The sequence below is a fragment of the Symphalangus syndactylus genome, chromosome 21 (genome assembly GCF_028878055.3).
Source record: "Symphalangus syndactylus isolate Jambi chromosome 21, NHGRI_mSymSyn1-v2.1_pri, whole genome shotgun sequence".
NCBI lineage: Eukaryota > Metazoa > Chordata > Mammalia > Primates > Hylobatidae > Symphalangus > Symphalangus syndactylus.
The window spans coordinates 58,366,697-58,384,499 of NC_072443.2; the positions used below are offsets into that span (position 1 = coordinate 58,366,697).

The 17,803-nt window shown below is 45.3% G+C and overlaps 1 protein-coding gene across 1 annotated transcript; it reads right to left on the reverse strand.

Annotated features, from left to right (window-relative positions):
* Positions 1-5,874: 5,874 nt before the first annotated feature.
* Positions 5,875-17,339, reverse strand: BRK1 (BRICK1 subunit of SCAR/WAVE actin nucleating complex). Its single transcript, XM_055260589.2, has 3 exons — positions 17,115-17,339; positions 7,099-7,181; positions 5,875-6,524 (listed from the first exon to the last, which is right to left on the reverse strand). The coding sequence occupies exons 1-3, from the start codon at positions 17,314-17,316 to the stop codon at positions 6,498-6,500; spliced, it is 312 nt and encodes a 103-aa protein (XP_055116564.2). The 5' UTR covers positions 17,317-17,339; the 3' UTR covers positions 5,875-6,497.
* Positions 17,340-17,803: the final 464 nt, after the last annotated feature.

The following is a 17,803-nucleotide window of genomic DNA, read 5'->3' on the forward strand; positions in this document are numbered from 1 at the left end:
TGGAACTACAGGCACCCGCCACCGCACCCAGCTAATTTTTTGTATTTTTAGTAGAGACGGGTTTCACTATGGTCTCGATCTCCTGACCTCGTGATCCACCCGCCTCAGCCTCCCAAAGTGCTGGGATTACAGGCTTGAGCCACCGCGCCCGGCAATAAGATTATTTTTTAAAAAAACGTTATGGTTGGAAGATGCAGCTGAGGCACAATACAAACTTCATGCTTGATAGTCTTAGCAAGCTCAAAGGAGCCAAAGATAACTTTGTCCTAAATGCAAACGTTGATGCCAATGGATACCACCACTTAGACAAATGTAACAAACAATTGCTTTTTTTGCACTTTCAAGGTATCAGTGAGATCCAGGGAGAGGCTAATAGAGGGCCAGTATGGTACAGAAAACACAAAACTGATTTATGAGACTCTGAGTGGCTCTGCACTGACCTGGGAATAAGGTTTTAGTTTTGGCTTTGCCACCAGGATGGACATGTCACTCAACCTGTCTGGGTTTGCTTCTATATTCCTAGAATGGCAGGAGCAGACTAAATTATCTCTAAGATTCTTTCTCACCCTAATGTTCTGTGAGTTTTAATTCTTGCTAGTCCTAATCTTTTGCCAATTTAGTGCACAGGGTGACTTTACTTTTTTTTTTTTTTAGCAGATACGGTGTCTCACTATGGTGCCCAGGCTGGTCTTAAACTCCTGGCCTCAAGTGATCTTCCAAGGTAACTTTTCATTAGAAAATAAACCAGCCGGGCACAGTGGCTCATGCCTGTAATCCCAACACTTTGGGAGGCCAAGGTGGGAAGACTGCTTGAGCCCAGGAGTTTGAGACCAGCCTAAGCAGCATAGTGAGGCCCTGTCTCTAAAAACAAAGAAAACAAATAAATAAAGAAAAATTAAATAAAGAAACCCCAGCCTGGTCAATCTGGTGAAATACTGTCTCTACTAAAAATACAAAAATTAGCTGGGCCTGGTGGCACATACCTGTAATCTCAGCTCTTCAGGAGGCTGAGGCATGAGAATCGCTTGAACCTGGGAGGCGGAGGTTGCAGTGAGCCAAGATTGCACCACTGCACTCCAGCCTGGGTAACAGAGCGAGACCCTGTCTCAAAAAAAAAAAAAAAAAAAAAAGAACAACAAAAAACCTAAGAACTCTAAATCAGCCTTTCTTATTGTATAATCTACTTGACAGTTATATGGCCTTTAGATGTTAGTTGTTGTTGCTGTTATTGTTGTTTTGAGACAGAATCCAGCTCTGTTGCCTAGGCTGGAGTGCAGTGGTGTGACCTCAACTCGCTGCAAATTCCACCTCCAAGGTTCGAGCGATTCTTGTGCCTCAGCCTCCCGAGTAGCTGGGATTACAGGCACACATCATCAAGCCTGGCTAATTTTTTTTTTTTTCATTTTTAGTAGAGATGGGGTTTCACCATATTGACCAGGCTGGTCTTGAACTCCTGACCTCAAGCGATCTGCCCACCTTGGCCTCCCAAAATACTGGGATTACAGGTGTGAACCACTGCACCCAGCCATGTATTTTGGTACAATTATTGACAGCAGCAATTGTCTGCAAACTGCCAGAGCAAATTTTCTAAATCATATTATCCAGAGGCAACTGGGGTCCAACCTTTTTTGCAGGCAACAGCATGAATCTGAGTATAAATACTGGGAAGGAGCTTAGAGATGAACAACAGGCTTCCTGTCCCCACCACGTTTTTTTTTTTTTTCTATTTTTCTTTTTATTGTAGAGACAGGGTTTTGCTGTTGACCAGGCTGGTGTTGAACTTCCGGCCTCAAGTGATCTATCCGCCTCAGCCTCCCAAAGTGCTGGGAGGCATAAGCCTCAGCACCCAGCTGCCACACCATGTTTTTGAGATGGTGTCTCACTCTGTCACCAAGGCTGGAATGCAGTGGCATGATCATAGCTCACTGCAGCCTCGACCTTCTAGGCTCAAGTGATCCTCCTACTTCAGCCTCCCCAGTAGCTGGGACTATAGGCTTGTGCCACCACACCCTCCTAATTTAAAAACTGCTTTTATAGAGAGGGGTCTCACTATGTTGCCCAGGCTGGTCTCAAATTCCTGGGCTCAAGCAATCCTCCTGCCTCAGCCTCCCAAAGTGCTAGGACTATAGGTGTGAGCCACCACGCCTGGCCTGTACCCCACTTAGTGTGGCTTATAGTAAAGGCTGAGTATTATCTGAAATGCTTGGGACCAGAGGTGTTTTGGATTTGGGATTTTTTCAGCTTTTAGAAACCTGAAATACTTTTGGAACATCCTTATATACTTACTCATTGAGCATCTCTAATCCGAAATCCAAAATGCTCCAATGAGCATTTCCTTTGAGTGCCATGTCAGTGCTCAAAAAGTTTTAGATTTTGAAGCATTTCAGATTTTCAGAATGGGGATCATCAACCTCTAGTATACTTCTTTAGCTTGGTGAAATAAACATGGGTAGTTAAAGGTCTGAGTAACAAGAGTGGAATGACAGAACTGGGTACTTCTGTAACAATCAGCCAGACAATAAGCTCCCTATTTTTTCCTGCTTCTGAAATCCACTTTAACCATGTTGGCCAGGATGGTCTCGATCTCTTGACCTCGTGATCCGCCCGCCTTGGCCTCCCAAAGTGCTAGGATTACAGGCGTGAGCCATAGCGCTCGGCCCAAGCTTAATTTTTAAAGACAGACTGAAAACTGCTTTATTATCAAGGGACTTGCAATCTATGCCTAATAGCTCATGGGTTCAAACTTTTCAGCTTTTCAGTAAATAAGTGAATTAAACCAAATTATAGGGTAAAAAACATTTCAAAGTATACAGGCATGAAGAGATTCCCTTGAAGGTGCCTATGAATGGCTTAGAGGAAAATTTAAAATTTAGCTCATTTTCCACTCACAAGATTTTTTTTTTTTTTAAGACAGGGTCACACTCTGTTGCCCGGGATGGAGTGCAGTGGTGCAATCTCAGCTCACTGCAACTTCCACCTCCTAGGCTCAAGCAATCCTCCTACTTCAGCATCCTGAGTAGCTGGGACTACATGTGCGTGCCAGTTAATTTTTGTATCTTTAGTGGAGATGGGGGTCTTGCCACATTGCCCAGGTTGGTCTCGAACTCCGTCTCAAAAAAAAAGGTAGATTAAAAAAATTATAATTAAAAAAATTATGATGAGTTGGCTGGACATAAATAGAAAAAAAGAGCTGCCGGGCACGGTGGCTCACGCCTGTAATCCCAGCACTTTGGGAGGCTGAGGCAGGCGGATCACAAGGTCAGGAGATCAAGACCGTCCTGGCTAATACAGTGAAACCCCGTCTCTACTAAAAATACAAAAAGTTAGCCAGGTGTGGCGGCGTGCACCTGTAGTCCCAGCTACTTGGAAGGCTGAGGCAGGAGAATCACTTGAACCCCGGAGGCAGAAGTTGCAGCGAGCCGCAATTGTGCCACAGCACTCCAGCCTGGCAACAGAGCAAGGCTCTGTCTCAAAAAAAAAAAAAAAAAAAAGCTAACTAAAAGAATAAATAAATAAATAAATAAATAAATAAATAAATAAAAACGGGTCTCATTATGTTGCTGAGGCTTGTGCTGACCTCCTAGGCTCAAGCTATCCTCCCACCTCAGCCTCCTGAGTAATTGGGATTACAGGCGCACACCACCACACCTAGCAGTATGGTACTATTAAGGGCACTAACTCATTTAGAATATATTATTTTAATACCAATAAATTAAGAGGTTTTTTTTGAGATGGGATTTTGCTCTTGTTGCCCAGTCTGGAGTGCAGTGGTGCAATCTTAGCTCACTGCAACCTCTGCCTCCTGTGTTCAAGTGATTCTCCTGCCTCAGCCCCTTAAGTAGCTGGGAGTACAGGCATGTGCCACCATGCCTGGCTAATTTTTTTTGTATTTTTAGTAGAAACAGGTTTTCACCATGTTGGTCAGGCTGGCCTTGAACTCCTGACCTCAAGTGATCCACCTGCCTCAGCCTCTCAAAGTGCTGGGATTACAGGCGTGAGCCACTGTGCCCGGCCAATTAAGATTAATATCTATAAGTCAATAAAAAATTTATTGAGCATTTTCACATGTAATGTCATAAAAAGGTTTTTCTGCCTAGTATACCATCATTTTTGCCTCTATATCATGCTAGTCCTTGCATATAGCAGGAACTGAATGCTTTTAAGCACCTGCCTGCTATTAAATCAATGTGTCTTTTAAACTGACTTCCCCAGATAACCTAAAACTTGAACTTTAGAACTACTTCTTTTTTTTTTTTTTGAGACAGAGTCTCACTTTGTCGCCCAGCAGGCTGGAGTGCAGTGGCGTGATCTCGGCTCACTGCAATCTCTGCAGGTTCAAGCGATTCTCTTGCCTCAGCCTCCTGAGTAGCTGGGATTACAGGCACCTGCCACAATGCCCAGCTAATTTTTGTATTTTTAGTAGAGACCGGGTTTCGCCACATTGGCCAGGCTGGTCTGGAACTCCTGACCTCAAGTGATCCACCTGGCCAAAGTGATAAGCTTACAGGCATGAGCCACTGCACCTGGCCAAAGATGTTAATTTCTATTCTAGGATGCACATGCTAAATCAGAGACAAATCCATATCAAGATCAAATCCAGAGCTGAAGCAGTGTCAGCATGGTAGGATTGGGAGGAACTGAGAAGAGGAAAAGGGCAATACTAAATGAAAAAGTCAAGTCCAGGAGAACTTTCTGGGGGAAATTTGGCTTGAGGTAGACTTTTTTTTTTTTGAGATGGAGTCTCGCTCTGTTGCCCAGGCTGGAGTGCAGTGGCGCAATCTCAGCTCACTGCAAGCTCCGCCTCCCAGGTTCATGCCATTCTCCTGCCTCAGCCTCCTGAGTAGCTGGGACTACAGGTGCCCACCACCACGCCCAGCTAATTTTTTTTTTGTATTTTTTTTAGTAGAGCTGGGGTTTCACCGTATTAGCCAGGATGGTCTTGATCTCCTGACCTTGTAATCCAACCGCCTCGGCCTCCCAAAGTGCTGGGCACCATGCCTGGCCTTGAGCTAGACTTTGAATGGCAAATATGATTTGAATTGAGGGAAATTAATGTATACAGAGCATAATGACTTATGTGTGATTAAAATAGACATTCTATATAGCGGATAAGCCTTTAGAAGTAGGTTGGTACAAGTTTATAGTAAGCTTTGGATACCAAAATGAAAAGTTTAAACTATCTGCTTTTCTTTTTTTTTTTTTTTTTGAGACAGAGTCTTGCTCTGTCACCAGGCTGCGGTGCAGTGGCACGATCTCGGCTCATTGCAACCTCCGCCTCCCGATTTTAAGCGATTCTCCTGCCTCAGTCTCCCGAGTAGCTGGGAGTATAGGTGCCCACCACCATGCCCAGCTAATTTTTTGTATTTTTAGTAGAGACGGGGTTTCACTGTGTTAGCCAGGATGGTACCGATCTCCTGACCTCATGATCCACCCACCCTCGGCCTCCCAAAGTGCTGGGATTATAGGCATGAGCCACTGCACCCGGCTATCTGCTTTTCAAAGAGTAGACATTTAGCCTGTGCCTTATAAAACTAATAATCTTCCTTGGATTGTGGCTAAATTGTGTGAATGCTGGTATTTCAACAGACTGTAAGCATCATGTCTGATTCAATGCTGTTATCTTTTATTGGAATTTAACATGACTACATAGTAAATACTTGGTAAACGTGCTGAATGACCAATGATTCCCAGGATGAGCTAGTCAGCTGAAAGTCCAAACATGGGGACTTGGGCTGTTAAGCCACCTAGGCTTTGAATCAAACAGCTACATCTGAAAGTTTTATGTTAGAATAATAATGCCATATATTACATTTCTGTGCAATAAGTGAGCCCATCTCTAGCTCCTCTCCCCATCATAATCACAGCAGTCAGAAAAAAAGTTGAGGAGTTTATTAGGGAAATATGAGAGGCATAGACACTCCAAGTGACAGAAATAAAAGTCTGAAAATGTCCCTTCAAGCCAAGTGGGGGCCTGGCCTTGACCTCCCCAAATCAACAAGAAACTGGTGGGTTAGCAACAACATTCTCTGGCAGCCACATTGCCAGGGCATGAGTGTCTTGACCAGGACTGCCCCCCAACTTCCCACCAAAGATGGGGAGGAGACAAAGGCTGTTCACAGAAGCAGTGCAAAGGCAATGAGAACTTTAAGGAAAGTTTGAGAGAGAGAGAAAGAAAGATAGAGGTGGGGAGGACCTTCACAAAGAGTCCCAGGCTTTTGGCTGTGAATGTCTCAAATACATTGACAAGTAGATGTATAAAATGTTACTGAAAAGGTAAAATGCCTAATGTCGTTTCCAACAGTTCCTCTGAACTTCTTCCCACATACCACATCACACCCCAGATGGCAGAGCCCAAAGGCCACACTTTTGAAAAAAGAAAAACAAGAATAAGCCCTGTTGCTCTTTAAGGAGAAAGGAAGGAGCTGAAGGCTGCTGGGGTCTTTCCCATGTGGCCTGTGTTGTGTAAAGCAACTTCCCAGCAGCAGCACGGCACTGTTCTAGGTGAGTGTCTCACCTTTTGTCACCTGTGAAAGGAAAGGAAAACTGACATTTAGATAAATTAAAAAAGATTAGAGGGGTCTAAAAAGAAATCTTACTTTAGATCCTAAGCAGTGAGAAATAGTAGAAAAGAAGATAGCTGTGAAGTCACAGAAACATCGTTCAAATCCAGGCAATGTGCTTAACTTTTCTTTTCTTTTCTTTTTTTTTTTTTTTTGAGATGGAGTCTCACTCTGCCACCCAGGCTGGGGTGCAGTGGTGGGATCTCGGCTCACTGCAACCTCCACCTCCCAGGTTCAAGTGATTCTTCTGCCTCAGCCTCTCAAGTAGCTGGGACAACAGGTGTGAGCCACCATGCCTGGCTAATTTTTGTATTTTTAGTAGAGATGGGGTTTCACCATGTTGGCCAGGCTGGTCTCGAACTCCTGACCTCAGGTGATCCGCCCACCCCAGCCTCCCAAAATGCTGGGATTATAGGCGTGAGCCACCATGACCGGCCAGTGCTTAAGTTTCCTAAGACTGTTTCTGCTTTCAGGTTTTTTTCAGCAATAAGTGGAAATGTGCATTCTCTCTTGGAATGCCCTTGCCCATCAAACTCACCCGTGCTTCAATGTACTCTATTCTCCGTTCAAGGGCTGTCAATTTCTCGTTTAGTGTTGCAAGTCTTGAACGACAAGACATATCTGAGAAAAAGAGACTGGTGTTCAGGATTAATGTCACTCCGAACACAGACACAGACATATACAACACCTACACTGAAAAAGAGGAATAATACACAGAATACAAATGGAAGTGGATACAGTGCTAAGATCCACTCTTAGCACAGTTGCTTAGAGTGGATCTGCTGAACTTCCTATCAAGTGTTGCAAGTAGAGAATAATGTCCCCACAAAAATGTCGTTTCTTGCAGGGCACGGTGGCTCACGCCTGTAATCCGAGAACTTTGGGAGGACTAGGCGAGTGGATCACCTGAGGTCAAGAGTTCGGGACCAGCCTGGCCAACTTCGTGAAACCCTATCTCTTACTAAAAATACAAAAATTAGCCAGGCATGATGGCACATGCCTGTAATCCCAGCTACTCGAAAGGCTGAGGCAGGAAAATCACTTGAACTGGGGGGGCAAAGGTTGCAGTGAGCCAAGATCTCGCCACTTCACTCCAGCCTGGGTGAAAGAGCAAAACTCTGTCTCAAAAAAAAAAATCCTTTCTCTAATCCCTGGATCCTGTGAATATGGATTATACATGAGGAAACAGGGCTTTGCAGGTATGATAAGGTTAAGAACCTTGAGAATCTAGAGTTTGTCTTGGATTGTCCATTTGGGCCCAATCTAATCATAGTCCACATATGTAGGTGAGAAAGGCAGAGGAAGGGGGTCAAAGATGAAATGAAAGAAGAAAAAGAGATTCGAAGTGTGAAGGGGATGCAATCTGCCATTGCTGGCTTTGAAAGTGGAAGAAGGGAGCCATGAGCCAAGGGATGTAAGTGACCTTTAGAAGCTGGGAACAACTCTCAGCTCACAGCCAGCAACAAAACAGAGATCTCAGTCCTACAACCACGAGAAACTGAATTCTGCCAACAACCCAATATTCGAGGAACTAGACCCTCTCCTAGAGCCTCCAGAAAGGAAGGCAGTCCTGCTGAAATCCTGATTGGAGCTCAGGCCAGGAGCAGTGACTCATGCCTGTAATCCTAATACTTCAGAAGGCCAAGGTGTGAAGACTGCTGGCCAAGGTGTGAAGATTGCTAACCCAGTGACCAGTGTTTGATTTATGACCTACACATGGTAAATAATAAATTTATGTGGTTTAAGCCACAAAATGTGTGTAATTTGTTTTTTTTTGTTTGTTTGTTTGTTTTTTGAGACGGAGTCTCACTCTGTTGCCAGGCTGGAGTGCAGTGGCGTGATCTCGGCTCACTGCAACCTCCGCCTCCCAGGTTCAAGCGATTCTCCTGCCTCAGCCTCCCAAGTAGCTGGGACTACAGGTGTGCGCCACCATGCCCAGCTAATTTTTTTTTTTTTTTGTATTTTTAGTAGAGACGGGGTTTCACCATGTTGGCCAGGATGGTCTCAATCTCTTGACCTCGTGATCTGCCCGCCTTGGCCTCCCAAAGTGCTGAGATTACAAGTGTGAGCCACCACGCCCAGCCTGTGTGGTAATTTGTTATTCCAGGAATAGCAAATGAATACACCAAGGCTGTACAGCCATTTACTAATGGCCTAACTAAGACTTTCAAGAGAGGGGACATGGCAAGAATAAGAAAATAATCTCAACAGGAAAGAAACGAGGCCGGGCGTGATGGGTCACGCCTGTAATCCCAGCACTTTGGGAAGCCAAGGTGGGCAGATCAACTGAGGTCAGGAGTTTGAGACCAGCCTGGCTAACATGGTGAAACCCCATCTCTACTAAAAATACAAAATTAGCTGGGTGTGGTGGCAGGTGCCTCTAGTCCCAGCTACTCGGGAGGCTGAGGCAGGAGAATCACTTGAACCTAGGAGGCGGAGGTTGCAGTGAGCCAGGATTGCACCACTGCACTGCAGCCTGGGTGACAGAGTGAGACGCCATCTCAAAAAAAAAAAAAAAAAAAAAAAAGGCTGGGCATAGTGGCTCATGCGTGTAATCCCAGCACTTTGGGAGGCCAAGGCAGGTGGATCACGAGGTCAGGAGTTCAGGACCAGCCTGGCCAAGATGGTGAAACCCCGTCTCTACTAAAAATATGAAAATTAGCCGGGTGTGGTGGCGGGCACCTGTAATTCCAGCTACTTGGGAGGCTGAGGCAGAGAACTGCTTGAACCCGGGAGATGGAGGTAGCAGTGAGCCGAGATTGTGCCACTGCACTCCAGCCTGGGCAACACAGTGAGACTCCATCTCAAAAAAAAAAAAAAAAAAAGAAAGTAGAGGCTAAGAAAGCAGCAGAAATTATGGGGAGGGAAGGTGTGAGAGTTCTGAGCTCATTAAAGCCATGTCACTACTGTTGTTCCCAGAGGCAAAGGCCTTTCAGAACTAGAGAAAACTTGGAGAACATCAAATACCCTATAAAGCCCACATTCCATCTGTGAAAACAGCCAAAATTATTTTTCTTCCTCTAGCTTTTCCAATCTTCTTTTATCATCTCATTCAAGATGAAACCAGATTTAATTTAAAACATCTTTTTCTCTGCAAATTTCTGTAACAGGAACTATTCTTTTTCCAACTATTCTCAACATATGAGAGAAAAGGTATCTTAGCATGGTCATTATCTTCTACTCTCTCCTCCAACCTTGTTGTTCAGTCATCTCTCAACAACCTTCAGTTTTCAAGTCTGAAATATTCGCTGAGACTCTCCCACGTAATGATTTAACACTTAGCTAACAAGTTTCCCTTTCATCTATTCCCCATCTCTACTAAAAATGCAAAAAAAAAAAAAAAAAAAAAAAAGAAACCCTGTCTCTACTAAAAATACAAGATTAGCTAGGCATGATGGCGCACGCCTATAATCCCAGCTACTCAGGAGGCTGAGGCAGGAGAATGGCTTGAACCCAGGAGGCGGAGGTTGCAGTGAGTCGAGACTGCACCACTGCACTCCAGCCTGGGCAACACAGCGAGACTCCATTTCAAAAAAAAAAAAAAAAAAAAGTGGCCGGGTGCAGTGGCTCACACCTGTAATCCCAGCACTTTGGGAAGCCGAGGTGGGTGGATCACCTGAGGCAGTGAGCCGAGATTGCACCATTGCACTCCAGCCTGGACAACAAGAGCAAAACTCCCCAAAAAAAAAAATTTGAGGAATATTTAATGAAATGGGGAAATGTTCATTTTACGAAGCCAAATGATATTTATGTACTTGTAATTTACAATTTATTTACATGTCTGTTTCACCATTAGAACAAGTTAATCGAAAGAAGTACATATTGCCTCTTGTAACCTTAGCATCTTGCCTGGTACACAGATGTTGATTGAAAAAAAAAAAAAGATGGATTCTGGTATGTTAGTGGAACAAAAGATTGACTCTAGTGTAACTCTATTCACCTTACAAGTGGGAAAACTGAGGTCTAGGTAAGCTGAGGGCCCATGTTGGGTCACTGGTATTCTTTCTCATACTGTGTGCATCCCAGTGCACACTGCTACCATCTTTCTGTGCCTCCGGGGCTATAATTTATACCCCAGGTCTCCAGCCCAACTCTGCCACTTTCCATTCTTTCACCTGCTTAAAGTATACAATTCAGTGGTTTTTAGTATATTTACAGAGTTGTGCAATCATTATAATCTACTTTTAGAATATTTTCATCATCCCCAAAAGACACCTTATACCTCTCAGTCCTGTCACTCCCCATTCTGTCACCCCTCAGTCCCTGGGAACCACTCATCTTTGTCTCTATGGATTTGCCATTTCTGGACATTCTTCATTCTTTTTATGCTTGTGCTGCTTCCTTGAATTCCCAGGTCTAGCTTAAGTATGATCACTTCAGCATCTCCCTTTTCCTGGATGTACTGCCACTTTCTGTCGGAACTGCCCAATAGGACAAAGCCTCTTTTCAGTCTGGTTTTTGGAAGTCTGAAAGCACATTATGTATGCTACTGAGTAAGAGCATGAATATTATCTCTGACAACCTGTCATTTCCCATGAAGACATACTAAAATTATTGGGGGAGGTGGGAGAGAGGGAAGGTTCCTTCCTGGGTGGCTATTCTGTTCTAGCTGTCAATCTGGTAATGAATTAGAATTCAAGAACAATACTATGCTACTGGCCTACGTGGATAAACACTGTTGAGAAATAGAAAATGTTCAACTCCAGAAACCTTGGTCATATTTCAAATCCTAGTAAGTATATGCTAGTTCAAATAAAAAACACTGAGAAAGCATTCAGCAGCTGGATAAATCTGAAACCAGAGCACAGGTATGTGTACATTATCACCAGCCTTTAACTGAAAATACCAGTTCTCGTTAGGGAACAAATGCTGTTATCAGACAGCTCCTTCTCTGAACTTACTGCATATAACTTTAGCATTACAAAAATCAATACTGTCAGGCCGGGCACGGTGGTTCACACCTGTAATCCCAGCACTTTGGGAGGCCGAGGTGGGCAGATCACTTGAGGTCAGGAGTTTGAGACCAGCCTGGCCAACATGGCAAAACCCCATCTCTACTACTAATACAAGAAGTAGCTGGGCATGGTAGCGTGTGCCTGTAATCCCAGCTACTCGGGAGGCTGAGGCAGGAGAATCGGTTGAACCCAAGAGGCAGAGGTTGCAGTGAGTCAAGATTGCACCACAGCCGGGCGTGGTGGCTCACGCTTGTAATCCCAGCACTTTGGGAGGCCGAGGCAGGCGGATCACAAGGTCAGGAGATCGAGACCACGGTGAAACCCCGTCTCTACTAAAAATACAAAAAATTAGCCGGGCATGGTGGCAGGGGCCTGTAGTCCCAGCTACTCGGAGAGGCTGAGGTAGGAGAATGGCGTGAACCCGGGAGGTGAAGCTTGCAGTGAGCCGAGATTGTGCCACTGCACTCCAGCCTGGGCAACAGAGCGAGACTCCGTCTCAGAAAAAAAAAAAAAAAAAAAGATTGCACCACTGTACTCCAGCCTGGGCAACACAGCAAGACTCCATCTTAAAAAAAAAAAGAATTAGCCAGGCATGGTGGCGCATGCCTGTAGTCCCAGCTACTCAGGAGGCTGAGGCAGAAGAATTGCTTGAACCCGGGAGGCGGAGGTTGCAGTGAGCTGAGATTGCACCACTGCACGCCAGCCTGGACAACAGAGTAAGATTCAGTCTCAAAAAAAAAAAAACAAAAAAAAAAACTGTCTTTTTTTGGAATGTTTTTGTAGTTAAGTCTTACTTTTCCAGCAAAATTCTGAATATCTTAGGAGTGGGTATCATACCCATTTATTCATATTTATTCCTTTCTCACAGCATCTGACACACACCAGGCATGCTACATTTGTTGGCTTAGTACAAAAATTAAGATTTTAAAAAAACAGCCACATTCTCTATTTTTTCTTTATACTTCTCTGCATATATTACCTTTAGAACCAGAAAAAAATAGTATAAGAATAAAAAGCGATAATCTCTAACCATCTATTTTTAGAAGCTTCACCAATTCCAAAGTACAAAATAGGCCTAGTGTTATGATATTATTGCTACATTATGATTTGTATGTCCTCAAGTTCACGTGGGAGACTGTGACTCTACTCTCACCAGCTGGAATCACAGGGTAAATGCTTTTCAGAAAGTCATTCACTATCTTAGAAAAACAGTTCTCTCTCCAAAATACATGGCCCATGCAGATTCTCTGTGGTCAGGGTAAGGACTACAGAATTGCTAACATATTTGAAGAACTTCAGATGCTCCCTCAAAGTAAATTATTTTTCTTTGAGACAGAGTCTCACTCTGTCACCCAGGCTGGAGTACAGTGGCATGATCTTGGCTCACTGCAACCTTTGCCTCCAGGGTTCAAGTGATGCTCATGCCTCAGCCTCCCAGGTAGCTTGGAATTACAGGCATGAGCCACCATGCCTGGCTAATTTTTGTATTTTTTATATAGATGGGGTTTCGCCATATTGGCCAGGCTGGTCTCGAACTCCTGAGCTCAAGTGATTCACCTGCCTCGGCCTCCCAAAGTGCTGGGATTATAAGCATGAGCCACTGTGCCTGTCCTCAAAGTAAATTCTTATTTTTTTATTTTTATTATTTTTTTTTGAGACTGTATCTCGCTGTGTCCCCCAGGTTGGAGTGCATGCAGTGGCGTGATCTCAACTCACTGCAAGCTCCGCCTCCTGGGTTCACGCCATTCTCCTGCCTCAGCCTCCCAAGTAGCTGGGACTACAGGCGCCCGCCAACATGCCCAGCTAATTTTTTGTATTTTTAGTAGAAACGGGGTTTCACCGTGTTAGCCAAGATGGTCTCGATCTCCTGATCTCGTGATCTGCCCGTCTCGGCCTCCCAAAGTGCTGGGATTACAGGCGTGAGCCACCGTGCCTGGCCATTTTTTTTTTTTTTTGAGACAGGGTCTTGCTCTTTCGCCCAGGCAGGAGTGCAGTGGCACGAGTGCAGAGCTTGCAGTGAGCCGAGATCGCACCACTGCACTCCAGGCGACAGAGCAAGACTCCGTCTTAAAAAAACAAAACAAAACAAAACAAACAAAAAAAAACCATTAGGAAAAGGAAATATATTTACTATTCATTAAATGGAAGTGGATCATCATAAAGGTCTTCATCCTCATTGTCTTCCTGCTGAGTAGGCTGAGGAAGAGGGGGAAGAAGAGAGGTTGGTTTTGCTACCTCATGGGTGGCAGAGGTGGAAGGGGAGCCAGGAGAGGTAGGCATACTGTATAACTTTTATCGCAATAAATCCACCTATGGCCAGGCACAGTGGCTCATGCCTGTAATCCCAGCACTTTGGGAGGTTGAACAGAGGTGGATCACTTGAGGCCAGGAGTTCAAGAGCAGCATGGCCAACATGGCGAATCCTGTCTCTACTAAAAATACAAATATTAACTGGGCATGGTGGCACACACCTGTAGTCCCAGCTACTCAGGAGGCTAAGGCAAGAAAATCACTTGAACCTGGGAAGTGGAGGTTGCAGTGAGCCGAGATCATGCCACTGCACTTCAGCCTAGGTGACAGAATGAAAATCTGTCTCAAAAAAAAAATCTACCTGTAAATGGATCTATGCACTTCAAACATGTATTGTTCAAGGGACAATTGTACAAGCCTACTAATGACTTAGGATGGGGAAAAAAAACATCCCATACACAGTCATCCTGACTCATTCAATACCAAGACAACATACTCAAGTCTATCCTTATAATTTATCCAGTTTTGCAGCCTGTGGGGTCTTTTTCTAAACTCTTGCATTGTGATATTGTCAGTTTTTTTTTTTTTTTGGAGACAGAGTCTCTATCTTTTGCCCAAGCTGCAGTGCAGTGGCACGATCCCTGCTCACTGCAACCTCTGCCTCCCCGGTTCAAGCAATTCTCCTGCCTCAGCCTCCTGAGTAGCTGGGATTACAGGTGTGCGCTAACACGCCCAGATAATTTTGTATTTTTAGTAAAGACAGAGTTTCACCATGTTAGCCAGGCTGATCTCAAACAAGACCTCAGGTGGTCCGCCTGCCTCAGCCTCCCAAAGTGCTGGGATTACAGGCAGGAGCCACCATGCCAATCTTTAAGAACTTGCCTCAGGTACACCTAACTGCTAAGTCAAATTCCATTGACTGTTAATCCTGCATTATAATTCTCTTCTTACTTAGTTGTATTTAATTGTTATTTTCTCTAAATTCACTTTCTAAAATCTTTAAAAACCACCTAGTAATTACTCCAAACATTTGGCCATTATCATCACTTTAAGGGAGGATAATGATCTAAGCTAAGGGAAGTCATTCCTTTTGGCTCCAAAAGACTGGACTTCTGTATGTCTAATTCCTTAGTTTAGAATTTTTGGAGGCAGGGCACAGTGGCTCAGACCTGTAATCCCAGCACTTTGGGAGGCCGAGGCAGATGGATCACTTGAGCTCAGGAGTTTGAGACCAGCCTGGGCAAGATGACAAAAACCTGCCTCTATTTTAAAAAGCACAAAAATCAGCCAGGTGTGGTGGTGCACACCTGTAATCCCAGCTACTCAGGAGGCAGAGGCATGAGAATCACTTGAATCCAGGAGGAAGAGGTTGCAGTGAGCTAAGATCACGCCACTGCACTCCAGCCTGGGTTAGAGTGAGACCCTGTTTCAAAAAAAAAAAAAAAAAAAAGAATTTGTTGGAAAGCCCAAATAAAAAGTCTTTACTCTCTATCTGATCATAAAATGTGACTCTTACAAATCAGACATAAAGATATCCGAGCTGATATCTCCGTGCCTATAAAGCAAGAAAAGGGAAATTTCTCCTTTGCAAATCCTAAGCTTAAGCTTTTCAATTTTCAGTCAGTCGCCTAGGCTGGAGTGCAGTGGCATGAACATGGCTCACTGCCTCCAGGGCTCAAGTGATCCTCCTGCGTCAGCCTCCCGAGTAGCTGGGACAACAGGTGTGCATGACCATGCCCAACTAATTTTTTTGTTGTTGTTGTTTTGTAGAGATAGGATCTGGCCATGTTGCTCAGGCTGGTCTTGAACTCCTGGGCTCAAGCAATCCTCCACCTTGGCCTCCCAAAGTGCTGGGATTACAGACATGAGCCATTGAACTCAGCCATGATTATAGTCCTAAACACCCTGCATGAAAATACTTTAATTCAAAAATGATGCTCTTCTTTGTCCTAAAGTTGTCATTATTTCATCTTCAAGATTAGAACTTCTTTGAATGTAGGACATGGTTCTTATTCTGTGTCTCCCACTATGCCTTAAGAGAGGGCCTCACATGGAGCTCTAGCATCTCTCGCTGATGCTTTCTGACAATCTCTTGCTCTGTCACCTTTGTACTCCTAAGGCCATCAGTCCTTTAGCTAGAGAATAATTCATGCCGGGCGCAGTGGCTCACGCTTGTAATCCCAGCACTTTGGGAGGCCGAGGCGGGCGGATCACGAGGTCAGGAGATCGAGACCACAGTGAAACCCCGTCTCTACTAAAAATACAAAAAATTAGCCGGGCGTGGTGGCGGGCGCCTGTAGTCCCAGCTACTCGGAGAGGCTGAGGCAGGAGAATGGCGTGAACCCGGAAGGCGGAGCTTGCAGTGAGCCGAGATTGCGCCACTGCACTCCAGCCTGGGCGACAGAGCGAGACTCCGTCTCAAAAAAAAAAAAAAAAAAAAAAAGAATAATTCATTTAAAAATATTTCCAAAGTACACCAGTTGAAGAAAAGGTCACTAGGTGCATCCCTATATCCTGTTATTACACAAGAAAGTCTAACCAGTGCCAAGTTCTCTTAAACACTTGGAGAAGAAGGGGTAGGAGTCTCGATTACTTTGCTTGCTGTTCATAAGGAAGAATTTAAGGCTGTCACAAGCAGGCCATGCCTAGGAAAGATTCTGGTAAAGATGTCTTTCTGCTGAAGGCACCCGACCTGTGTTAGCTCTGAGGAACGGGCTAGAAGCAGACAGAACACCTACCATAAGCTATATACTAGCAATACAGAGAGGACTTCCAAGGTCCTACAAGATCCTGGCATCCCTCTGACCTCATCTCCCACACTCTCACCGCAGCAGATATAGGAAACAGGAAGGAATGGACAAGACGCGAGTGGTTGACAACGGGTCCAACTAAAAGGCACGACGCTAGAGGGTATCGACCAGATCCTGAAGATGGGGAACGGTCAACAGTCTTGAAACAGTGCAGTGACACGGTCCCGGATGCTCACTTTGAGTGCAAAGTGGCGACTGGAATGGATGCAGAGTACAAAGGAGACAGGGAGACCACTTAGGAGAAGAACCAGGGAGCGAGGATGGGGCTGCCTGACGCGTCTAGGAGAAGGACTTGTAGAATGGATCCAGAGGGATGGCAGGAAGCCATGAGCTCAGCGTAGGGCAGGATAACCCTACAGAGACTGTCTAGCGGAGCCTGAGGGTCAGGGCGGGAGGGAGAAGGTGGGACCTGAAGGAGGAAGTGAAAACCCGCAACAGCCGAAGGCTGCGGGAGTCCTCTCAAAACATCTCCCCGGCGCCCCAGCCCAAGCACCTCAGCGGCCTCCCTCCTCCCCGCCTCCCCTTGCTGGCCCGCTGACCGAACGAGTTGAGAAAGTCCGCGATTTTCTTGATGCTGCTGGTGATTATTTCAATGTACTCCCGGTTAGCCCAGTCCTGGTGAATCTCCCGCTGCACCGGATCCTCCTGTCCCGCCATGGCGGCCGCCTGAGGAAGAGCGACTGCGCAGGCGCCCCGACCGTACAGGCTTCTAGTGCGCCTGCGCTGCCAGGCGACACCCATCCTCTTGAGCACCCACGAATTCTCGGGCATTGTGATACGCCTGCGCAACGTCACGTCCTCGCCGGCGTTTGCTCTCTACTCCCACGCTATAGAAAACAGAAGCCTCGACTCCGGCGGCGAGAGTGTAGTGCACGCGCGTTATGATCGTTAAATGGGCGCGTGTGGTCTTGCCGTCTCCCTCAACTGCTCCAGGCTCAGGTTGCGCAGTCAGTGTCCGCAGTAAGATGGGCACAGTCGATTAAATCACACTAAATACAAGCCATTTTTTTTTTTTTTTAGACGGAGTCAAAAATGATATGGTCATAAATAGCTGGGCACACTGCAAACTGGAACAGCCCCTTTCAGAAGGAAATTTGTGTTTTAGTGTTGTTTTTGAGACAAGGTTTTTTCTTGTTTTTTGTTTTTTTGAGACGGAGTCTCGCTCTGTCGCCCAGGCTGGAGTGCAGTGGCGTGATCTCGGCTCACTGCAACCTCCGCCTCCCAGGTT

Coding starts and splice junctions, on each gene's coding strand:
- BRK1 (XM_055260589.2), bottom strand. CDS start 17,316: ATGGGTGTCGCCTGGCAGCGCAGGCGCACTAGAAGCCTGTACGGTCGG. Junction 7,182..17,114: donor GGACTTTCTCAACTCGTTCG/GTCAGCGGGCCA, acceptor TCTTTTTCTCAG/ATATGTCTTGTCGTTCAAGA. Junction 6,525..7,098: donor TAGAGTACATTGAAGCACGG/GTGAGTTTGATG, acceptor TTCCTTTCACAG/GTGACAAAAGGTGAGACACT.